At 44.5% G+C, this 26635-nt stretch overlaps 1 protein-coding gene across 1 annotated transcript in view; it reads right to left on the reverse strand.

The window, feature by feature from the left end:
• Positions 1-425: 425 nt before the first annotated feature.
• The window catches only part of LOC142764950 (uncharacterized), a 35689-nt gene continuing 9479 nt past the window's right edge, over positions 426-26635 (reverse strand). Inside the window, exons 3-5 of the mRNA XM_075865486.1 lie at positions 16562-16707; positions 4382-4511; positions 426-737 (exon numbers count right to left, since the gene is read on the reverse strand). Of these exons, the coding sequence (XP_075721601.1) occupies positions 494-737; positions 4382-4511; positions 16562-16707 (520 nt within the window). The 3' untranslated portion in view covers positions 426-493. The remainder of the gene's footprint in view (positions 738-4381; positions 4512-16561; positions 16708-26635) is intronic.

Consider the following 26635-nt stretch of genomic DNA (forward strand, 5'->3'; position numbering starts at 1 on the left):
TGAATAGACATTTAGCATTAGTTAGCAACCTTTTGAGTTTACGTTTGAAAAACGCCTGTGAGTTGGCTTTTCCGCAGCAATGTTTTCCAAGTAGAAGCCTTTTTCCCAGATAACTTTTGCTGTTCTGAGGACGTAGACTGGTCCACATTCCAGCGAAGGTGGGGAGCAAGGAACCTCAAAGGCTTTTCAACGCACACTGCCGGAATGACATGCCTCGTTGTACGCTACGTGCATACGTGGATGAAGAGAATAGTAGAAACGAAATAAACGAAAGGCAGGGGTCAATGACGAATAGTAGAAACAATTTTCCGTCTTGTCTATGATATAGGTTATTTGGTTGAAAACAAAACTTGCTCGCATGTTTTGCAAACTATTTGCAAACTATTTTGCAAACTGTTCATTCCGTGATTCTGAAGCTCGCGCTGTCGTCAATATCATTAGTTCGATTTATTGGCATCTAATTGCCCCAAACGTTGACAGTCGCAACGTGCTGTCAGGCGTCTATAGCCTCTAGCACTTTGATTAGCGGCGCGATCACGGAGCGTAGGCTCGCGTCCCCCGGTTTGTCGTCGTACTTGATCGCCTCGCACTTCGCGTTGGCCCAGTCGTTCGCGCACAAGATGCCCAGCATATTGCCCTCGTAGTGCTTCAGGAGTCTCTTGACGAAGTCGTGCGCCCCCTTATCACAGGTGCCGCGGATGGCGTCGCTCATGCAGACCTCCAGTTTCTTGTACTTACTGCGCAAGAAAAGGCAGACAAGAGGTGTCAACTCTGTCAACGCGAATGAAACTATACCAATGCAGAACCATTGTATCCTTGTAGCCGCACTAATTGTTGAAACAAGAACAAGTGATTGAGCTATCGCTGATTTCGTGGTTACCACTACTTCTTTTCACTTAGCTGCTGGGTCATAAGAAGCAAAAAAAGTATTTTGCTCAATGAGCTAAGAAGTTTAATTTTTCACCGAACACACTAGTCTTAGCCCACAGAAGAAATATGCATTCGTGCACACGAGGTTTGTTCCGGTGAGTACTGATCACAAATAGCAGGTTCCTCAGAGAAGCGGTCAAGGACATTTATTGATACGCTACTCTTTTGGGACTTTTGTCTGTCACCATTTGAGGCATGCATATATATATATATATATATATATATATATATATATATATATATATATATATATATATATATATATATATATATATATATATATTGCAAACTGTTCATTCCGTGATTCTGAAGCTCGCGCTGTCGTCAATATCATATATATATATATATATATATATATATATATATATATATATATATATATATATATATATATATATATAGGTATGGGATATGGCACAACGGGAGCGTTGTCAACAAGGATAAATATATTTATTTCCCAACAGTTTCGGGAGGGGACCTCCCTTCATCAGGGGATGAGTTATGAAGGGAGGTCCCCTCCCGAAACTGTTGGGAAATAAATATATTTATCCTTGTTGACAACGCTCCCGTTGTGCCATATCCCATACCTATATATATATATATATATATATATATATATATATATATATATCTAACTGGCTCATTGAATTATGGCTCATAGACTAACTGGCTCATTGAATTATTACTCCCACTGACTATATATATATATATATATATATATATATATATATATATATATATATAGGCAGGCATGGTGGTTGAGTGGCCGTAGCGTTGCATATAGTCTAGTAGATCCTCCGTGAGCGGTCACAACGTGGTTTATTTCGACGTTTCGGCCTAGAGTCTGGCCTTCATCAGGAATAAAGATACAGTTGATGAAGGCCAGACTCTAGGCCGAAACGTCGAAATAAACCACGTTGTGACCGCTCACGGAGGATCTACTTGACTACATATATATATATATATATATATATATATATATATATATATATATATATATATATATATATATATATATATATATATATATATATATATATATATATATATATATATATATATATATATATATATATATATATATATATATACAGAACATGACGGCAATGGCCAAAACTCTCCGAATCGATTGTTCTACAACGAAGAGCAAGCTTTTGAGGCAGTGAGTTGCATGAAACCGACGACGACATTTCGGGGGAAGGGGGGCAGCACGGCAAAGCGACGCGTGCTTGGCAGTCAGAGGGTAAAAATTGGGCTAAACTCTAACCAAACTATAAAACTGGGACAGAAATATAGAAACTGCCTACAGGTTATGTCCGCACGTATGGCCGAAAGTCAAAACCTTATTTGAAGTGAAAACTGACATGTGGGCCTCCATATAAGAGGTCACCATGGAAGGGGCAATGCTTTCACGCCGTGCTGAGGGACTAACAATACCGCCCCATGGCCGCAATGTTCCGAACCCTGCTCTAAAAACAATGAAGCTGCTTTGTCCTAGTGATGCAAAGCTGGGTTACAGCAGAGCTGGTCAACACGTTCTGGTCCTGGCTTGGCGAGGTGGTGTTCGGTTTTTCCAAGTTTCGCAAGGTAATTTACGTATTGCCTATCAACTTTTTGACTATAAATTGATTTTCAGGACGTATCAGGGATACATTTTCTTTAGTCAGGCCAAGCTCATCCAAGCATCTTGCAGAATTTAGTCATTGATCAGTAATTTTTTATCTTTTGATAGGTTCCCAATTGGCTATGCCTGGGCCTTGTATTGTATAAAAGGCTGTAGTTGAAATATTAGGCCTTTACTATCGTGTGGCCTTCTATTTGGGCCATCGTCAAGACTTCCAAGCATTGTAATAGGTTTATTGGTTACAATTAAGTTAGAGATTTAGTATTTATTGGCATTGGCGGACTATTATTAGGCTTTAGCCATGTATTTGGACTTAGCGTAACACATACGAACATTTTATGCGCTTTAGCGAAAATTGAAGGATTATATATTAGCTGTTGATTTGTTATCGATGGACTACCACTATACTCGGCGAGAACTTATCTTGACATTACAGCGAAAGGACAACGGCAGCAGGGCTTCTGCACATTCGCCTTCCTCCGCAAGTATAGTCCACACCGTCATGTACGTCATGATTCATTTCAAAAACGGGCCCGCGGAAAGGGTGGCGCTAAAACTGGAAAGAAAAGGTCGCCACTCTTCAAATCGAAAGATCATTGTTTTTCACCTATGACTTCCTGCAACTGTTCGAGTCTCATATGAAAGCAGCAATATTTCCGCAAAGCAAATGATAAAATTTTCCAGTAAACTTATCTATTTTTCGCGTGATAGCAGGTATGCGTTTACGTTCTGTATCTTCCACAGTTCTGTCCAGAAATAATGTCGCCTAGTGTAGATATTCATGGCGATACTCCCGTACCCGCCGGATCCATCTAGTGTACACCTATTTCCGAGACCGCCAGGCTTGCTGAAGAGTGTCGTGAGCTTGCCAAGATTTTTACGACGCATGAGCAAGAGCGACCGAAAAGTATTCATGATGGCTCCACCCCACGTTCTTTCCTGGTTCCCTCGTATAGCTCTCAATCCTAACCTCTGTAACTGGCCTTTCTTCCAAACTACTTCCGAAATACGAAGGCCCCTACCGTGGTCATCGAGCGCACATCTCCGGCCAACTATCTGATCGAACCAATTGAACAGTCTTCGGACATGCGCCGTCGCGGGCGCAACATCGTCAACGTGGAGCGCCTGAAGGCTTATTATGACCCGCTCGTAGTGACAAGCCGTTAGGTCGCCAGGCAGCTCCCTCTTGGACCCAGGGGTAATTGTAGCGAAGCTTCCGAACTCTGAAATGGGTCGAACTCTGGAGTGCCTTCTTGTGGGTCCACCCAGAAAAAACGCCGTTCGCGCTGCGAGTCCGTGCTTGGCCGTGACAGTCGTCATAGGGAATGATCGCTGGTTGTCGGGTGATGAACGCCTTAACGATGGCTAAGCTTAGCTCAACAAGTTTTAACTATGCTTATGTACACTCGACTGCGCTCTGTTAAGCTTGAATATATGAATTACACAAAGCTAGGTCGAGTTTTCCCGAGTGCCGCACGCATATCAAAAAGTTTAAGCTGTTCGGCTGTTGGAAATCAAGGAATAGACAACCTGCGATAGAGACATGGTCAGTTAAGGAAAGGTCATGTGTAATACGAAGGAATTGTCTCCCAGCAGGATTGATTGATTCAGTCATTCATTCATTGGTTCATTGAGTCATCGATTGAAGTGATTTAATATAATTTCACGAAGTCCCCGCAATCAAACCCATTTTCACAGTTTACCAGCATCTCGAGCAGCATGACACCCACCACAACTTTTATTCTTCGCGACAGGAACGATGCTAGCTGAGCACAATGAACTTACATCCACACGTGCTTAGTTAGGTCGCTGGTGTGACCCACTTACCAGCAGCCACCGGTGATTCGCTGTTTCGGCTCCAACCTCGAGGCGACATCCAGGTCCATGATGAAGTTTTTGACGCAGGTGTGGAACTTAGAGCCCACCTTGTTCAGGCATGGAGCGTACTTTGTAAAGTCTGCATGCATAAAAAAAACAAAAAAAAACGTTCGTCATCTTCAGGGCTTGAATCAAACGACTACGATGTATTTCGGTACAATGACACATTTTCACTCACTAAGAACTTAAACACCACTGCAATGCTTACACTGATGCTCCGTTTCGCCAGCTCAATGGTGTTAGTGCCATTGCCGCGACTCTTTTCACATAATTTGTGAAGCGAGCGTGTGTCCCAGTGGAAAAGAAAGGGGAACCGACCAGGCACGAAATGGGGCGCAAGAAATGCACGGAAACCGCAACAATGAAGAAGACCATGGTTATCGACAGTAGCACCGACCTCTCCTTATATACGTTTAACAGAAGAAGCGCTGTCCCCGAATTCAGCTAAGGCCGTCTTTACTTGGCTTTCGTTTGACGCTGAAGGTAAGGCTTCTCTTTCGTTCAATAAGTGAGAATGATAAAGGGGAAACAACAATTAGTCAGTCCCACACATACTCAAATACGCAACATTTACGCCATATCCTCACCACTCTGCGACGAATTTACTGATGTTCTGATGAAGGCCGGACCCGCGGCCGAAACGTCAATAAAATCAATTCGTACGTGCGTCTTCTTCCCTACGGATAATCTTACCCTGACCCAGCATCACTTTTGTTTTTTTTTGTTTTAGTGTATATACATATATATATATATATATATATATATATATATATATATATATATATATATATATATATATATATATATATATATATATATATATATATATATATATATATATATATATATATATATATATATATATATATATATATATATTAATGAGATATAACAGACAGTAATGCCAAGGAATGTACAGGGGAAGTTATTATACCAATGGAATGTAAAAATAAGAAGAAAGAAAAGTGGATGAATAAATTACCAACTGTGAGCTGGTAATTTTTTCATCCACTTTTCTTTCTTCTTATTTTTACATTCCATTGGTTCTAATAACTTCCCCTGTACATTCCTTGGCATTATTGTCTGTTATATCTCATTATTATTGTGTTAAAACACGGAAAAACGAGCCCTTAGGTATACACTTGTTTCCCTTATATATATATATATATATATATATATATATATATATATATATATATATATATATATATATATATATATATATATATATATATATATATATATATATATATATATATATATATATATATATATATATATATATATATATTTGTCAGCGTGTTTGTCACGGAAGTGATGTCTTCCTTAGGAAACTGGCGTGACGAAATAGAAATGATGGTGGGGCCCAATAAATTGAGAGAAAAGGCGGGCATTCTTGTAAAGTCATCTATGGCTGTTCTTTACCGACGAATTCCCGCAACAATTTCAGTCTCATAATATATAAAGCACCATTTATTTAAACAAGGCAAATGAGAACATTTTCAATTAACTTGAATACTACGTTAAGGGGTATTAGTAAGCAGGCACTTTGGTTTTGCAGCTTCCACAGTGCTTTCAAGAAAACTTGTCATCAAGTATAGTTCTTGGATTTGTTCTGTAGAGCGTAAAAATAGGAATTCATGTCGTTCGTCAAAGAAATTCCATATTGTAATTCCCGCCTGCGTATGCACACCCCTTGTTGAGTACAATGACAATAAACATGGGAGCAAAATAAAAAAAATAAATAATATAGAATAAAAATGTTCTATAGCCCTAATCTCTTCTTTAAAGTGAAACATTTTATGCCTGCTTGTCAGCACTGCACGAAAGCTACATTTCTGGTACATTCCAGTGTCGGCCTTGGATCCGCGCCACATTATTTGCAAGTCTCGGCTTTCTTTCTGGTGCCATGTGCACTGAAGCGCACGCTTCAAAGTAATGTTATCGGGAAAACTCTAGTGAGCGTCGCTTATGTCATCAGAGCCTTAGCTTCAGGACATGAGCAGATTCTATTTGCCAATAAACCACACACGTACGAGGAAACGTGTACAAAGCGCACCAAGTGAAAAGTGATATGCCGCAGGACTCAGTGGCTGTAAGCTCGTCGGATGGATGAAATTCCATCCCGTTAACAAAGAGCCACCTTGTACTTGCCTCGACGATAGCCGGCCATATATATATATATATATATATATATATATATATATATATATATATATATATATATATATATATATATATATATATATATATATATATATATATATATATATATATATATATATATATATATATATACACACACATATATATATATATATATATATGTGTGTAGTTCGTTTTTATACTAATATTTATGTCATCAAAAAATCAGAAAAAAATAGACCATCTCCCACAGAAGGAAACCGCGATGGATTGCGAAGCAGCGGCGGTGTGCATGGCGCTGACCCGGTGGAGTCGCTGCGTATGTGTCGTGCTCGGGCAGTCGAGCAACAGAAGATACACATCCTCGTCGACGAGGCCACACAAACATGTTGACGATGGTGCACGCTGAATACATCGTAAGAAGTACTTTGCGGAAGCACATGCGAGTCTTGGGCGATGTCTGAGTGAGCCGATACGTCTTAAAAGCTGAGGCTCTAATTTGCACTCAATATTAGGCTCAACCGCGTGCAGGATGGATTCCCTTGTGGTCTCTGAGAGAGAGGTCGGTCAGTGAAATTCACGTTTTGGTTTTTCGTAAATTCAGCGCACTGATATACACAAATGAGGTGGGTAGCTCTGTAACACCTACATAATGTCGGGTCCTGGCACGTAGTTTGATAAGAAACGATTCCTTCAGGAACCCGTTAAGAGCGGCTTGAATCTGACTTTGTGGCTTTGACATTACATCATCATCACCATCATCATCATCATCATCATCATCATCATCATCAGCCTGACTACGTCCACTGCAGGACAAAGGCCTCTCCCATGTTCCGCCAGTTAACCCGGTCCTGTGCTTGCTGCTGCCAATTTATACGCGCAAACTTCTTAATCTCATCTGCCCACCTAACCTTCTGTCTCCCCGTAACCCGCTTCCCTTCTCTGGGAATCCAGTTAGTTACCCTTAATGACCAGTGGTTATCCCGTCTAAGCGCTATATGCCCGGCCCATGTCCATTTCCTCTTCTTTATTTCAACTATGATACCCTTAACCCCCGTTTGTCTCCTAATCCACTCTGCTCTCTTCTTTTCTCTTAAGGTTACACCTACCATTTTTCTTTCCATTGCTCGCTGCGTCGTCCTCAATTTAAGCTGAACCCTTTTTGTAAGTCTCCAGGTTTCTGCTCCGTAGCTAAGTACCGGCAAGATACAGCTGTTATATGCCTTCTTCTTGAGCGATAGTGGCAATCTACCTGTCATAATTTGAGAGTGCTTGCCGAATGTGCTCCACCCCATTCTTATTCTTCTAGTTTCAATCTCGTGGTTCGGCTCTGCGGTTATTACCTGCCCTAAGTAGACATAGTATTTTATAACTTGAAGTGCACTATTACCTATCTCGAAGCGCTGCTCTTTTCCGAGGTTGTTGTACATAACTTTTGTTTTCAGCAGATTCATTTTAACACCCACCTTTCTGCTCTCCTTGTCTAACTCCGTAATCATGAGTTGCAATTCGTCCCCTGAGTTACTCAGCAATTCAATGTCATCGGCGAAGCGCAGGTTACTAACGTACTCTCCATTAACTCTTATCACTAACTTTTCCCAATCTAGGCTTCTGAAAACTTCCTGTAAGCACGCTGTCAATAGCATTGGGGCGACTGTGTCCCCCTGCCTTACACCCTTCTTGATTGGCATTCTGTTGCTTTCTTTATGAAGCACTATGGTAGCAGTTGATCCCCTGTAGATTTCTTTCAGGATGTTTCTATATACTTCCTGGACGCCCTGGTTCCGCAGTGTCTGCATGATGGCTGATAATTCCACTGAATCAAACGCCTTCTCATAATCTATGAAGGCTATGTATATTGGTTGGTTATATTCTGAGCATTTCTCTATTACCTGATTGATAGTGTGAATGTGGTCGATTGCTGAGTAGTCTGTTCAAAATCCTGCTTGTTCCTTTGGTTGATTGAATTCTAATGTTTCCTTTACTCTGTTAGCAATTCCCTCTGTAAATAGCTTGTATACTACAGAGAGCAAGCTGATCGGCCTGTAATTCAAGTCCTTGTAATCTCCTTTTTTATGTATTAAGATTATGTTAGCGTTCTTTCAAGACTCTACTACTCTTCCCGTCAGGAGACACCTCGTAAACAGGGTAGCTAGTTTTTCTAACACAATCTGTCCTCCATCTTTCAGCAGATCTGATGTTACCTGATCCTCACCAGCAGCTTTGCCTCTTTGCATGCTCTCCAAAGCTTTTCTGACTTCTTCTATCATTACTGGTGGGGTGTCATCCAGATTACTGCTAGTTCTTATAGTATTAAAGTCGTGGTTGTCTCGGCTACTGTACAGATCTCTGTAAAACTCCTCCACTATTTTAACTATCCTATTCATATTGGTAGTTATTTTGCCTTCTTTGTCCCTTAGTGCATACATCCGACTTTTGCCTATCCCAAGTTTTCTCTTCACTGCTTTGACGCTTCCTCTGTTTTTCAGAGCGTGTTCAATTCTCTCTATGTTATACCTTCTTACATCGCATATCTTACGTCTATTAATCAACTTCGAAAGCTCTGCCAGTTCTATTTTGTCTGTTGTACTTGACACTTTCATGATTTGACGCTTCTTCATTAGGTTTTTCGTTTCCTGGGAAAGCTTGCCAGTGTCCTGTCTAACTACCCTGCCTCCAACTTCCACTGCACACTCCGTAATGATACTCGTCAGATTATCATTCATTGTATCTACGCTGAGGTTAGTTTCCTCACTAAGAGCCGAGTACCTGTTCTGCAACGACACTCTGAATTCCTGTACTTTCCCTCTCAGTGCTAGCTCATTGATTTGCTTCTTGCGTATCAGTTTCTGTCGTTCCTTCTTCAAGTCTAGGCGAATTCGAGACCGTACCATTCTAGGGTGTTATGCCAGCGAGTCCTCGTCAAACGACCGTGCCTCTGAAAAAGGCAATCTGGGTCAAGGCCAGCCCGCAGTCTGCCTGGCGCGATCACCTCGACGGCGTGAACACGCGCGGCGCTCCTCTGGCCCACGTGCAGTGAGTCAGTTGCGCACGTGACAGCGAGCCGGCGTCCTCGTGTCAGGTGGTCTGACGCATGGCGCGGCGGCCCCATTGGCGGAATCTGCCCGGACGACCAGCGGCGCTTCTGATTGGACATTTTGGTTGGACCCGGTGTAAATAAAAGAAGCCCTGCGGCGCGTCGCGATCGGCGGTCCTATGTGAGAGGCGTCCCCGTGTCGGAGTGCCGACATGTGTGTGAGTCAGCGGTCTTAGGCGAAAGGCTGAACTATGTGTTAGAGAGAAGAGCTCGGCTCTTCGAGTCTCTGTCGGCCCCAGTGCCGAAATTGTAACGCCTCTGTATATATGCTGTACATAAACCTTGTTTGACTCACCGTCGTCTCGTCCGCTCGTCTGATCAGCTCTGCGCAGAAGCAGTCGCGAGCTGAGAAACATACGCTACCAAACGGCTGGTGACCTTCCCGGCGGAGTCGGAAGCAGTGGCGCCTTCGGCACCGTGTTGGCGTCGCCGTCTTACGCAACAAGGGTCACTGCATCGTACCTTGCCAACCACTTCCACATCCTGCACGATTCCTGGGTGTGCACTCATTGTAAAGTCTATTTCGTTCTTATTTTTGCCATTAGGGCTCCTCCATGTCCACTTGCGGTTTTCTCGTTTTCGGTAGAAGGTATTCAAAATCCATAAATTATTGCGTTCTGCGAATTCTACTAGTAGCTCTCCTCTGGCGTTTCTAGTACCGATGCCATAATCTCCTACTGCCTGGTCTCCAGCCTGCTTCTTCCCTACCTTTGCATTGAAGTCACCCATTACTATAGTATACTGTGTTTTCACCTTTCTCATTGCCGATTCCACGTCTTCATACAAGCTTTCAACTGAAGCGTCATCATGGCTGGATGTAGGCGCGTAAGCCTGTACTACCTTCATTTTGTATCTTTTATTCAGTTTAATTACAATGCCTACCACCCTTTCATTATTGCTATAGTATTCCTCTATGTTGCCAGCTATGTTTCTGTGAATAAAGAACCCCATTCCCAGTTCTCTTCTGTCTGCCAATCCCCGATAGCAAAGGACGTGCCCATTCTGTAGCACCGTATAGGCCTCATCTGTCCTCCTAACCTCACTGAGCCCTATTATATCCCATTTTACACCTTCTAGCTCCTCGAATAGTGCAGCTAGACTTCCCTCACTAGATAAGGTTCTAGCGTTAAACGTTGCCAAGTTCAGGTTCCAATGGCAGCCTGTCCGGATCCAGAGAATCTTAGCACCCTCTGCTGAGTTGCAGATCTGACCGTCGCCATGGTCAGTTGTTTCGCAGCTGCTGGGGACTGAGGGCCGTGAGTTATTTGACGTATGCATGTCGGAGGTAGTGGCCAGATACTGCACCAGGGTGGCCAATCCTTCTCTGGTGAGGGAGTGCGTTCCCGGCGGTGGTTACCGGTGAGTCCGCACCCCGGACCTCTTAATGCAGTTCTATCAACACGCTGATTTTTTTAATCCGGTTGGGAACTGCGCGGCACCGAGATTTGAACCACGGACCTCTTGCATGCGAGACGGATGCTCTAACCACTACGCCATCGCCACACGACTTTGACATTACATCTCTGTGAAATCGCACGATAGGGCAGGACAACGTAGGTGCGCAACTTGAAACAATGATGTTTTCTTAGGTCAATTAGATGCCTTGTTAATGTTGAAAAGTTGACTGACAACGCTCCTCAAAAGTCAACACCAGTGATGATGAAAATCATAAATGAGCATGTCAACAGATGGCGTCATCACGACGTCGCCGTGGCGTCCTATATAGCTGCGCCATGTGATGTTGTCGTCACAAGAAAGCAAATCAAATCGTTGCTTGGTGACAGGTGCACCAATTATCCAGGCAATTATCCAGGGTTCGGTGCTAGAAAATTGGGAAGCCCCTGGGTTTTTGCATTCAAGAGTTAAACACGGCAGCAACATCCTCTGCCTAGTGCTCACTTCAACCACTCAGAGCTGCTTTTTATTTTATGATGTCCCTCGAGGATGTACTGCGGAACCGTTCAACTTTATTTGGTTTTTTTTTTGCTTTTTCTTTCTTCCCTCTTTTTCTTACCTTTTGGAAATTTTGCTGTTGTTTTGCTCTCACTTTATTTCTATTGATTTCGTCCCCTCTTCTTATCTCTGTCTTTATTTTTCTTTCTCTTTTTGTTGCCTTTCCAATTCTTTCTTTCCTTTATTGTTCCCTTTATATTTCATGTTTGCTTCCGTTTTGCCTCTATCTTTATTATATGTGGTCTCACCTACGTTACGTCAAGCCATGACAGTATGAAGCAGCCCGATCCCTAAGGTGTCTCGCACATATCCTCATCGAGGCACTCAAAGAAACAGAGGAAACAAGTTGAGCCGCATCTACGAAGCAAGTGATGCTGAAGAAGGCTCGTCTAGAGGTTGAATTTGGTAAACCGTGAATCCCCCGTACATGCATCCGCTTCACCGTCATACAAAGACGTGTCCTATCCATTTTTTTTTCAAACCTCCTTGCCCTATCAGGGGCAGGCAAGGTTTAAGACATTAAACTCCAACAACAACAAAACAACAACATTATTATTGTTATTATTATTATTATTATTATTATTACTATTATTATTATTATTATTATTATTATTATTATTATTATTATTATTATTATTATTATTATTATTATTATTATTATTATTATTATTATTATTATTATTATTATTATTATTATTATTATTATTATTATTATTATTATTTCTTTTTGCGGCGTCTTCACTCCCCGTATTCCGCGATAATCAGAGGATTCGACCGGAAGTCGCAAGCGCCCCGAGCCTCTGAATGGTGCCAACCATAGAGTTTCATACAATTATTGTACGAAACTCTATGGCGCCAACAATGGGCGCGCCAACGGACGCCCGTCCCGTCGGAGTTCGCGTTCTGAGAGCGTTGCGTCGCTTGCACAGCGTACAGAAACTTCACTTCCTTGCCCTTCACATGCAAGCTGATCTCAAGGCAACGCACACCATGAAAATATTAGAACAGCAAGTTTCTCAAATCACGCATATGATCCACCGCATCACCTACCGAAGGCATGGACTTCAGGAGCAAGACATTCTACGTACAATTAATGCCTGCATAGTAAGTCGCAACACCTACCACGTCCCTTATGAAACCCTAACGCCTGCGCAAGAGAGAAGACTGGACATTCTCCTCCGTAGAGCCGTCAAGGCGGCGCTTGGACTACATACGTAGGCATTCACCAACCGTCTCCTAGCCATGTGTGTAAACAACAACCTGAGGGAACTAACCTAAGCACAACTTAATAGTCAGCTGCGAAGACTCCGCAGCACCCAAGTGGGAGAGTGGCTACTCGTCAGGCTAGAGTACCCTCCGAATCGAGGTGGATACAGCACATCAGGGAAACAGCTACCCACTGACTTTCGAGAAAGAATTAAAGTCGCGCCACTTCAACGCAATATGCACATTGAGCGCAACGCTCAGTGACGGCGGGCAAGGGTAAAAAACCTCACGTGCCTCATCAATCAGTCTCCTCCAAGCACTCTCTTATACTGCGACGCCGCTAGACACCACTGCCGCAGTTTTACAGTTGAAGCAGTGGTGACCAATGATCATGACGTAGTAGCCTCAATCAGTGTACCTACAAAGAACATATCTGAAGGCTAAGAGTGTGCCGTCGCTCTGGCGATTTTCCACGCTGCCATAAGCTTTCCTCACACAAATGTTATTCTAAGGCTTACGCATTCAACGGATACCTGCCGTGCCTTCACACGGGGCATTGTCTCACAGCACACACACCGAATTTTGAACACCGCATTCCACACGCCACACAAGTTCAGACGTGTCTGGACCCCTGGGAACGCCTCTCTCCCCGGTCATGCCTGCGCTCATGCAGCTACCCGAGCACTCACTAACCGGGATCCCGAGGAAGAGCTGTCCAACCCAGATGAGGACACAAACACGGAACTTCTAGGATATCGAGACGCTCAATTAGTATAGACGAGAAGGCATTCGGTACCCTCCACCACACCACACGCTCACACGAGAAGATGCAACTGCGGTGCGTCAACTGCAGCGAACAAATTTCCACACCTCTATTTCCTCCACATCCTCCATCCCACTTCTTACCCTGACAAATGCCCGGGCTGTGGAGCGGTACTAACGTTATTTCCCATAACGCTGGAATGTGAGCGTGCGCCTGCCAGGCGCTCTGCCCACTCCACTCCTATTCCTACCCTACAAGACTGGGAGGCCATGCTGCGTGATGAAAGCCCGAATAGCCAGAGGGCGCTGGTGCGGCGGGCGCGAGACGTAACAGCGGCTGTTGGAGCTCTGAACTGAGAGCCCCACCCAACATTTATCTATGATTGAATTGAAAAGCTTCTCTCTCTCTCTCTCTCTGTCTTGCACTGCGTGTCCTCTCATGCAAGAAGAGAGATGCACGCATCCATTCTGAGCCAGTCATTTGCTCCAGAGGAAGCGTGGTTACGATGGCGGGATGGATGAACAAGGCTGGAGCATTAGGAGCAAGCACCTAAAAGACTCCTTTTTGGCTTGAGAACGTGCTCAATCTGTTGCAGGTGACCATGCTATTTATGGTTTTGCCTGCGTTAAGCCAAGCTACGATGGTATGCCACAGTCATAGTTCCTAAAAGGCTTCTCACTTAAAACTCGGAGGGTGCTTGAGCTTAGTCTTGATGAGTAAAACGCGATAGCATAATCCATCCCTCTGCGCATTGACTTCAATATAAGCCCAGCTTTGGTTCACGTGCATTTCCGAATCATCCGCATGAAAACGAATGCCTGTGCGCGTAACATTAGCAGTTTCAAGCTATCCTGTAATGCATTTTGCATGTAAAGCTGCGAAGACTTCATTACGCCATAATTCTACCTTTTGAGAACAAGCGAGCACAGTCATACGCAAGGCAGCCTGAGAGCCCACACAGCTGCTCACGTTGTTGATGCTTTTGCTGATGATGATTAGATATGCCTGCGCGCTCTGTGTGCCTTCGAAACACTTCTTTGCGTTACGCGTTAGTGTATCCGAAACACCCTTCTCCGCGTGATTCACTGCTTCTTATTCACGTAAGCCTTTCTAGATTTTTCGGTCACGGACAACACCCACTTTTCACTAGCAACCAACGACATGGACGCCGCCGCTGACACTACGCTGATAGCTAAACTTCTAAGGAAAGAGCTGCGTGATGCTATCGCGCTAAAAAAGAAAAGATCGTGCTCGCCTTTGAGTCGTTGCAAGCAAGCGCACAACGAATACAGTGAGTCGTTTAATAAGGCGAAAGCCTTCGATACTTCCCCAAATACGAAAGTCGGCGGTTCACGTCAGCAGCCTTCACACGAGTAATGCGAAATACCGCCATCGTGTGATGACATCATCACGACGTGTCATGTTACGAAAATTTGTGACGTCAGTATGTCATAACGTGACATCACTTGATGACGTCGACACATTAAGTGGTCGTTTGGTGAAACGTATACCTATCACGGAGGCCACGAAAAACAGTGTGAGGCCAGAAGGCCTCCAATTCATCCCATCTTGGAGGCAGCAGGAAACGAGGTTAGGCGCACAAAACTTTCACAAGATGGTGTAGGTGATCACTGAATCGACTCAGAAGCAAAACAAGATTACTTTCGCCTTAAAGTTGTCCCAGACGATTGCTTAAGAGGCTCCGGAAGCTATATTGATTACGAATGGATGATGTATGGATGAAAAACTTTTATTGGGGTCCTGAAGGATTCCACCCCCGTTTTATAGGGGTCGCGGGTTGCTCCATCTTGGGAAGGGGAGGCCTAGCCTCACCGCCGCATCGTGTGCCTTCTTGACAGCCTTGAGTTTTTGTATGAAAACAACAGTCGTGAGCTATACATAAAAGAAATTTTCGGAAAATTCTCAATTTTTTTGTAAAGAGGGGCACCTCCAGAGCATGTGGTTAAAGTGAGTGAGAACAACTTTATTATTGTCTAGTGCAGACGCTGAGTTTGCCACGCGTCACCCGGCTACTCCCACGCGGGGGCCGGCAGGTCTAGCCTGATGGCCCTGTCGCGGGCACACTGGACGGCCAGGATTTGGTCATGAAGTTCTGGGCTGTGCAGAAGCGCATCCCACTCGGGTTTGCTATAAGTCGGTCCAAGCGACCAGCACTCCCAGAGCATGTGTGCTAACGTAGCGGTCTGCCCGTAAGCGGCGCAGGTGGCATCGGGGGAATTTGTGAGGATAAATTGCATTTAGGTATGCTAACGACGGGTACGAATGGGTTTGAAGTAAGCGCAACGAGACGGCCTCTGCTATATTGAGTTTTGAATGTGGCATTGGGAATGCCCGCCTCTCCATGTAGTAATACTTGGTAATCTCGTTGTGTGTAGTAGGTGTGTCTAAAATCACTGCGATTGTGGCAGTCTGGACAACGTTCTGAAATGTCGGAGTAATGGCTATAGGTTACGAGGCTGGGTATGTTACCGTCTGAAGCATGCCAAGAAAGATTGCCTGTGGCCTATACAACTTTTCGTGTGGCAATGGAAAGGACCTACCTCCTAATTTATAGTGCTTTGTGATCTCGTTGAAGGTATTCAAAATGTCCCCAAAATGAAGGTTGAGGCTGATTCCTCTGTCTGAGAAGCACAAGACCCAGCGCGGTAAGTGAAGCATCGTGCCTTGAAGTGGGCTAGCTCGTTGACATCATTTAAAATATTAACTAACAAGTAATATTTATTTATTTAATTAAGTAAAAAAAGTAACCTTCTGAAGACACGTTCTAGGTAACGAAATCGTCAGATGGTAGGACAGAGCAGCGAGCAGTAACACATAGGATAGCACCGTAGAAAAGGTTTTCTTCTTCGTAAGGCACACCCCCACTATCCATTGCTGCCGCAGTACAATTTATTTGTTCACCGTATACTTGCAAAGCGCACCTCTCAAGGTGGTGTTCACTCACCGTCACGGTACGAGCTCGACTTGAAGCAGCGTTCCATGATCTCCTTCTTAATGTCGTCCAGAAAGTGGTCGGCATGGCCCCGGGTCATGCCTCTCGTGCATCTCTGGACGTAATCACGGCTCCAGACCTGCGCCTCAGACTGGGACCTGCGTTGCGCGACCCGCCACACGATTGAAAAGACGATTGCAGTGTGGTTTTTACGGGCAATCTTGTTTTTTTTTTAAGCGTTTTCGATCACAGAATGTAGTCCACGTACAATGCAACTAAGGTCCACCAGGAAGCCTGTGGTTGTGCGGTGTGTTTGAAGTGGTACGAAGACTTTCAACGATTGTTTCGACGCGAAAGCGTTAAACAGCTTGTTTCGTATAAATTAGTCGTGGGCGTCGTCAGTTTTCAGCGAGAAATTGCCATCTTATGCGTGAGTGAAAAATCGAGAACAATGTGAATAAAATCCTGGGTCAGATTGGGGATCTAAGCCGGGTCATTCTGTTCCGACTGGTGATCGCACCCAGGTCGTTTGCGTGGCAAACAAATATTTGACGACGCAACCACGTATATACTTGTGAATACAGTTAAAATAACTTCCTCTGCTTAGAGATGCAGTGAAAGTAACTTTCTTGCTTTACAAGTACACACGTCTTGCATACATGCTTCACAATACAACACCAAATTTTGCAGTAGTAATACATGGACAAGCGCCCATTGCCATTGAAAGAAGAACACAAACAGGAGGTAAAGGAAATGCGGGGATGTTAACCACTCTACAATGACCGGTGTGCTATCCAGCACTGAGGAAAGGAAAGAGCGCACAAACACCAAGTCCGTTGGCTTCAAAACATGTCGTTATTCTAATGCTTTCGTGGTTTAAAGCTGACAACCCATTACAAAAGGCACACACGTACGGCGGCTATTCCCTTAAGGCCATGTAATGGGTACATAGCGATTTTTTTAAGTACGCACTAAGAACATGATATCGCTGGTGCGTTCAACTCTTAAAGGTGAAGTTTTAGAATCCCCTAATTTTGTTTTGCAATCAGGGAAAGCTGTCCTCCTTACAGCAAGCGTACTTGCTATCACACAATAGCTAACGAACAATACAGATCTGTTGACTGCTATTTTTCGTTTTCATCTTTCTTTATATTTTGATTGGCTTACTATGAAGATAGGTCACTTAATGTGCTAGTCTTGCTTTTTTGTAATAAAATACTACTCGCGAAATGCAACAGATAGACCAAGGAATAAACAAGGCGTTTTTTTATACGTTGCGTAAGCAGATGTTAGGGTTTTTGTATATGGCCTGCTCCTCCTTTTCACAGATATTGAAATTCGTTAAAATCAGAGCAGAGAAAATAATTTTTGACAGAAGATAACCAACAGAAATTTTATTTAATCATTGAAGTCATACAAATCGTCCACTCAAGTAGGAAGATGAAAACAATAGCGCATCCTTAAGCGTGACCTTTGAAATCTGAACGCGATAGCAAAATCCTCTCCATAGTGCGTACTTCAAGCAGTTGATGCACACTTTTTAGGGGTGAAGCTCCTTAAGCCATAAGTTGTGTGTCAACGATGTATGCAGTAGTAGTAGGAGGATGAGGAGGTAGCCAACTCTGGTTCAGTCCTTGTAATGTCTACTGGATTGCGTTACTTCTATATGACCAATATATGATGAAAATATGCGAGATAGCGGTGCTTGGAGTGTTTAGTAGATGAACGGACGGACGCACGGGTGCACGCACGGACAGATGCGTGGATGGATGCTTGGAAGGACGCAGGGAGAGTCGCGCGGACAGACGGATGGTCACACGGGTGAACGCATGAATGGACGCACTGACGGACGCACAGTTGGATGGTCGAATGGACGGACGGAAGCAAGAACAAACGGACAGACTGACGAACGCTTCGCCACACATCATCATGCACTGCGTGGATATGTTGTGATTCTTTATTGCATGAGGCTACTCGAGAAGTTTAAATTGTGGCTTAATGCAATGGACTCGATAAAGATTAAAGTGGCTTTTGTCAGAGAAACTTTCGCAAATGGCTGCATTCAGTGTAACAGATAGCATGGTTTGAAGCTCGAGCAATTATACGCGAGAGGTGATTTCGAACTTGCAATGGACGCTAGGGACACAGGGACGCCAGGGACCACTACGTGGTCGCCAGGGAATAAGGCGCCCTAATGCCTGCACCTTTTCTGAAGGGTTGCCGGCTGTAAACCACGAAGTCGTTATGTTAATCCCATGTTTTGATTCTCGATAGTAATGTATGCTTGTACCACACAATATTAATGCAATATTACAACTTGTTTTATGACACCCGTATACAGGATACGTGTGTTTGTAACGGATATGGTTGTTCTTTTTGCTGCTTTCTGAGAAGATGGAGTCAATTTCACACTGTTTTAAAGGAGTCGCGTAGCTGTGTGTTAGAACAACAGCTTACCACGCAAACGGCCTGAGTTAAATCCTCTATCAAACCCGAAACATTTTATTACTTTATTTGCATTTTTCTCAACATCTCGGTTCCAAACAAGGTACTTTTTCGCTATCAGCCAACGACGCCTACGCTGACACCAACGCCAGAATTCCTGCTAAACGAGCTCTTTAACGCCTTAGCCACCGCGTACTGACCAGAGGTAGCTGCGTCACTCACACTGCCCCGTCTCAAAGTCTACGACATTCGCCATTTGGTGCACGCAGGAAATAGACGCGTGCGCCCATCCCCCGTGTATCCCGGCCACAATCCAATCCAATCCAATGCAGGGCGCGGGGCGCGCGCGTAACGTTCCATCTTCGTCAACGCCGTCTCAAAGTTCTTTTTTTTTTATTCGCTAGGCTATGTATTCTGGCACTGTAGTCATACTGGAAAACTAGACTGAACGGTGCCTATTGCGTTAAAACAACACACGCACACACACACAAACTATACTTAGAGTACACTTGAGCTCCTGTTTCAAAAGTGGTACGTGATAGCGTACCCAAGCCCCGTGTCCATCAGCTCGTCTATTGCTGGCCTGTCTTTGCTTTCAGGTCATGCCCATGATGCTCACGATGACGCAAGAAAACGAACTTGTGCTCGACACCTTGCCCGTTTCACACTATTCGGGAATGCCTACTGTAAGGTTCCCACTCCACCATGATTTTTTAATGCGAAGCATTTCTTAGCGAACTTCGGTGATGTTGAGCGTATCTATCTATCTATCTATCTATCTATCTATCTATCTATCTATCTATCTATCTATCTAAGACTTTTAGCTCTCCTGGCCCTTTCGATAACTGTATCAATACGACACTTGGCGTGGCACAACATGACTGCATGGAGAACATATTTACTAGTCATAACATGAAAATCATGACATGTATGTCATTAATGTCATGATTTACATTTCAAGGTTCTGCAGCTCATGCGGTGGTTTCGTTCACATGCATGCATGTTGCAAAACTGGCATGGTATCGCATAGTCGCATGGCCATCACAATAGACAGACGCAAACATGGAAATCATGACATGCGTGTCATGTAACAACATGAGTACATGCCACACTCATTATGCGCTCACGGCCGTTTCGCTAGCGTCACATATACCGAATTTCGTGTTACGGTACGTAAATGGATGACGAAGGTATGTGACTGGTGCAAACATGATAATCATGAGATGCATGTCATGTAACAACATGACTACGTCTCACACTCATGATGCACTCGCGGCTGTTTCGCTACCTTCACATATGCCAAAATTTGGAATTACGTCACGTGAATGAATGACGAAGGCATGTGACTGGTGGAAACATGATAATCATGAGAAGGGTGTCATGTACGAACATTAACACACGCCACACTCAAGGCGCCTATGCACTTCGACGTGAGCCGGCGCGCGTACGCGCTGGCGTTCGTTTTATCGCGTCACGCCGGCGATGCCAGGCCAGGTGCCGATATCCCCCTAGTAGAGATAGGTGGATCTGCCCACTGACCTTCATTGTGGATCTGTATGCCGTATGCTTGCAGGTACGCGCCACGCTGCGTTGCATTAGAGAGTTTTAGTACTGCGTACGCTGCGTACGTGGCGGCGTTGCGTACGTAAGGACGCCACATTCTGCGTAGTGCGCATGCGCAGACCGCAACGCACACGTATCGCATTACGTACGCAGCCGCTACGTACGCACGCATGAGATGCGTGCGTGCGTACGTATGAGGTGATCGCGACGCTCTCGAACAAGTTCGCGACAGCGCGAGACTTCGTTTTGCAAAATGGTGGCATCGAAGGCAAGCACCGACCGTCTCTGTGGCTTAAAATATGGCCATAATCTGGCTATAACACTTGCATTGGCTCACGTTGGCGGTCAACAACACGTGCTTCTATTCTGATATACCAGATGGCGCAACACGCTTCACGCTCGTTACGTACGCGGGTACTACGGCGTACTAAAAGGCGATTAGTGGCAAACGACTCCACGTAACGCAAGGCGCTTGCGTGATGCGTACGTAGCACTTTTCCGCAGTACTAAACCTCTCTATTGACGCATGCGCGTTTGAGCGCACACGACGTCCCTCCGTCACGAAGAGAGGCAGACGCGGTGCTGTCTAAGTAACGTCGTCGGCGTGAAATGTAGCATGTCGCATTTCACGCTGGTTGCCAACGGGCCGCGCTGACAGACGCTGGTCGCGCCGGTCGCGCCTGGCGTCACACTAGAGAGTGCTCGCATTTTGCTAGCGTGGCGTCGCTGCGCCCAACCTGCGCGTGCGTCAACGTTGCGTCGGAGTATATTGGGCCCTTCATGACACACTCGCCGCCGTCGCACCACACGTACCAAATTTGGTGTCACGGGAAGTGAATAGACGACGAAGGTAAATGACACGTCCAAATATGATCATCATAATATGGATTTCATGTAAAACATGGCTTCATGCTACGCTCATAGCACGCTCACGGCCGTTACGCTAGCTATACCAAAGTTGGTCATCAGGTGACGTTAATAAATGACGAACGTGAATGAAACGCCCAAACATGATAATCATGCCATGGAAGTTATGTACGGCATAATATACCTCCACCTCTTAACGGTGTGCTGATTTTAAGGAAACCTATCACCCTTCCTCATTTGTGCTTCGCATATCCTCGATTCCCCCTGTACGTGGGAGCTGCTAATTTTTTTTTTCTTCGAAGCAGCTTCAAGCAATAGCATAGATGTCTTATTATGACGCAGCGAGCCTGCACTAGGTTCCAACTCGAGTGAAATGCTTTTAAGTTATGCACTGCTCAGCGAACTTCGGCGACTAAGAGCGTACCTATCTATCTATTTATCTAGCCGCCTATGACTTCTAGATTTCCTGGCCGTTTCGACAATGGTAAAGTTACCAAAATTGGTATGCAAAAACATGACGGTAGGGCGAGCATAAGTGACTGGTCATAACATGAAAATTATGACACGTATGTCATGAATATCGTGGCTTACATTTCATTGTCTTGGTGCTCTTACAGTGGTTTCGTTCCCATGACATACTGCGAAACTGGTATGGTATGACATGGCTGCATGGCGAAAATTAGTGACAGACCCAAACATGGAAATCATGACATGCCTGTTATATAAGTCACGACTAGACGCCACGCTCATGGCGCTGTCGCGGTCACTTCGCTGGCTTCATATATACCAAATTTTTTATTACGTGACGTAAATTGGTGACAAAGGTGACTGATGCAAACATGATAATCATGATATGCACGTCATGTATGAACATTACATGCCATGCTCTCGCGACCGTTTCGCTAGCTTCACATATACAAAACTTGGTATTACGTGTCACGTACGGACGACGAAGGTAAATTGCACGTCCGAACATGATAATCATGGCATGCGTGTCATGTAAAGCATGATTACATGCTACGCTCATAATGCGCTCGCGGTCGTTTCGCGAGCTTCGCATATATCATATTTGGTGTTACGTGTCGTCAATAGATGACGAAGGTATACGACTAGTTAAAACATGATAATCATTACATGTGTGTCATGTAAGTGCATGACAGCATAGCACGCTTATGATGCGCTCATGGCCGTTTCGCTAGCTTCACATGTACGAAATGGGGTATGACTTGACGCGAATGGACGACGTCTCAACACGCTAATCATCACATGTATGTAATTTAAAACATTACTACATGCTATGCTCATAGCGCGCTTGCGGCCGTTTTGCTAGTTCCACATATACCAAACTTGGTATCACGTGCGTGAATAGACGGCGAAAGTAACTGGCATGTCTAAACATGATAATCATGTCATGTATGTCAAGTAAGGTACAACGTTCCCCTCGTAACGTTGGGCTGATTTCAATGACATAACGACCTTCATTAGTGTTTCGCATGTCATCGATTCCCACTGTACGCGGGATCTGCCATTTTTAAAGACGATAGTCTTTCTTGGGGACCTTCAGCGCAAACGTTTTGGTATGTCTGTCTGAACAATTTTCTGTTTGTCCACTCTTAATGGCACCAGGCACTTGAAACGGCCGATCCCATCCACAGCACCCACCAATGTTGCTTAAGGTTTAGCGTTCATACTTGTGCAATTGTCAATTAAAAAGCAATTATTGCGCATATCAGGGGCAGCATAACAACACGTATATATTCTGCATGTGCGTATTTTACTAGAAAAGCCATACGTAAGTTATTTTAAATACCGTAGCGCTTATCACGCGCCGCTGACCATGCAACGCTTGCACGGAAAGGCGAGTCTTTCTAACGCTTTGCTAAGACGAGACGGTGGTGGCACCTACCGGTCACCTTGCGTTCTACACCTTATCACCTAGGAGACGGGCGCACACACCCGTCCCAAAGTCACGCGGTTCGTTTTCTGAGAAAACAGCCAGATGGCGCTCATGTCTCACTTGTGACGTGACTTGGTGCGCTCGTTCGCCTCCACTGCACGCTCGAGGCACTCTAACGCAGTGCCTCCAGAATACCATTCACCGATTTTTTTGCGCAGAACATCAAATAAATGTTTTGTTCACTCTCTCCACACGCAAGACTGTCATACGACATTTGCAGATTAACATGCAGATACGCGGCCAATTTTTAAGTTGTATCTTTCTCAAATGTTTTGTTCGCAGACAACGTCAATTCTTAAGATACAATCACCACCACTGATACTGACGCCGGTAGCCATAAAATTTTCTCAATTTGAAAGGACTTTATACACTCACCTTTCTATTTAACCACTGTCATTGATTACACTTTTTCCTCCCATCTGCCCTCCCTCGGTGTAGAGTAGCAGGCTAGAGCATGTTATCGCTCCCGCCGACCACTCTGCTTTTCTGTAAATAAGCCTCTCTCTCTCTCTATCTGTGTGTGTGCGTGTTCGTGTGCGTGCGAGCGTGTGTGTGTGTGTGTGTGTGTGTGTGTGTGTGCGTGTACGTGTGTGTGTGTGTGTGTGTGTGTGTGTGTGTGTGTGCGCGTGTGTGTGTGTGTCGCAATAACAGGAAAAGCTCTGCCGCGAAATTTTTATATGGTAAGATGACACTAGAGGTGACGTCCAGTCCAGTAACAACATTGACATTGGCGAGTCCTCTCAACACGCTTGTTTCTGTAATATCATACTTTCCTTAAATTTTGCTATCACGCACCGGCCCTTCTAGGTGTACATCGCGCATTCTAAATTGTGTATATAGCAAAAGTGTTTGACGATTAAGAGTACTTGTTATTCTACCATAGGAGTGCAGAAAGCCATACCGTAAAATCTTCTTGATCGGTATGCTGTGTTTAGAAGAAATGTTCGTCGACTTAAAGTACAAGGTAGTCTACTATGGGAGGGCTGAAAGCCGTCCCTCGGGCCCGGCCACGGTGGTCTAGTGACTAAGGTACTCGGCTGCTGACCAGCCGGTCGCGGGATCAAATTCCAGCTGTGGGGGCTGCTTTTCCGGTACATGCGGAAATATTGTAGGCCCGTGTACTCAGATTTGGCTGCACGTTAAAGAACCCCAGGTGGTCGAAATTTCCGGAGCCCTCCACTACGGTGTCTCTGATAATCATATGGTGGTTTTGGGCCGTTAAACCCCACGAATGAATCAATAAAGCCGTAACTCGGGTCTCACACTTGGCAAGGGATGTGTGTGTGTGTAGACGAAGTGGTTCACGATTTAGAGTCAGAACAACAATTGTGAATGATCTCACAACTGAAGGGATGTATAGTTCAAGCAAATGGTTCGGAGAGGCGCCCCAAGACAGTGAATTCTTATCTGAAAGCAACCCGAAGCTGATGAAATCCGCGTGCTTGGGTGTTTTATTCGTCAAAGGCACAAAATTGAGACTACCCAGGGACCAAGTGGGCTGGATGGTTAATTTAATATCCAATGAAAAAAAAAAGTTCCGCCTCTCCGAAGGGAATCGTGAGGAAATGCGAAGGAATCGCGTAGCATCCCTAACGGCGTTTCGTGCGTGATAAATGTAGAGTTTCATACAATAGCGCCTAAAGGAGAATCTGGCGGCGCATTCGTGTACCCACATTGTAATTATGGGAAGTACAGGCTTCGAACTGGATCGCATTTACCAGTGAACGTTCTACGGATCTTTTTCTACAGTTTCAGTTTCGTTCTTTGCGTAGAGTGGGCAAGGGGGTGGGTGTAAAGGACTGTAGCTGCACCTTTGTTGTTCAAAGAAGCTGAAAACTGCTAGGCCTCTCAATTTACTGCAATGCTGGAGCTGTATAAGTAGTGTTTGACAGTTTAAGAGATGCGTCACTTACTCACCGCTGCACATAGATGTAGGGTCCCATGCTAGTACAGGATATTACATTAAGTTCACATTGTTGTTAAGGCGTCTTGCCAAAACTCGGTGAAATCAACTGCAAAACGACGCTGACGTGAAGTAGATGCACCGCCACGCTTTTTTTACTCGACTTTACAACAACACAAGAGGTGCGCTGGGGGCAGACCACTTGAACAGATGCACCTGGCATCGCAGCCGACAAAACGTCAAGCATTTCTTACCTAATACTGTTCTGTTATTTCTATAAATAGATATTGCATACTTTTTAGGGCAAAACAACGATGTTTATTTTGAAATATTGGAAAGAATAATTCATTATACCTTGATGCCAAATTAGAAACGCAATGGCAGAGCAATGCATATTCTGATGGTTACATTTGTCCAGGTTTCACATTTACGGCCTAGACACAAAAACGTTTTGCAATAAACTTTGCATAAAATGAAATGAAACAAGTTTCAATTAAACATACCTTCATATCACTTTGCTTTACACTCACCAAAAGCGTTGTGAATCGCAAAAACGTGATCCATTCGAAGCAGATCCGAAGCCTGTTCTTCCCATAATTCCTATAGGGGTACAAGCGCCACTGAAGAATCCCGCGTTGACACTAGCGCCAGATTCCCCTCTATGTATTATTGTATGAAACTATATGGTGAGAACCCAGCGTTAAAAGAACGTTTTTCGACGGTTACACCGAGCAGTCAATGGCACGGTTCACTGCACGTCGCGTTTCAGGGGCGAAGCTCCTTAAAGGGGTACTGACACAAAAAAATTTGGCCTCGCGTTTTTCTGCTGCAATGCGTTGCTGTAGGGCTGTTAGTCTTGACACGACCCAGTGTTTGCTGCAGCACGCAAAAGATAAATAATTACAGACCCCTCATTATCGACCAGTTTGAGTTTCGGTTTCAGAAAATTGCAAAAACTAGGTGAACTGTCACCACCTAGCGTGGGCAACTCTTGACCACGTCAGCATAAGGAACGGCGACGCACTTCCGCACGATCCGCAACTAGAATTACTTTCGAATAGTAAACGATACTGGAATGTCGCCAAACACTAAACTTTCTAAGCGTGCGCCACCAAGAAATATATACTTCGGGAACTAACTCGGCAAAAGAAAAATGGCGACTATGGCGTCATCATAATTTGTTTTATTGACCGCAGCATGGTGACGTGAGGGAAGTTGGGGGTCCCCTCGGGGTCACCTCCGAGGGTGTCTATAGCGCTATGGAGTCGGTCGCTCACGCAAACTTCAAAATTAATTTAAAATACCTTTCAATTGCTATATTCGCTGTTGATATCTTGCAGATGGTATGCGA

The sequence above is a fragment of the Rhipicephalus microplus genome, chromosome 6 (genome assembly GCF_043290135.1).
Source record: "Rhipicephalus microplus isolate Deutch F79 chromosome 6, USDA_Rmic, whole genome shotgun sequence".
Lineage (NCBI taxonomy): Eukaryota > Metazoa > Arthropoda > Arachnida > Ixodida > Ixodidae > Rhipicephalus > Rhipicephalus microplus.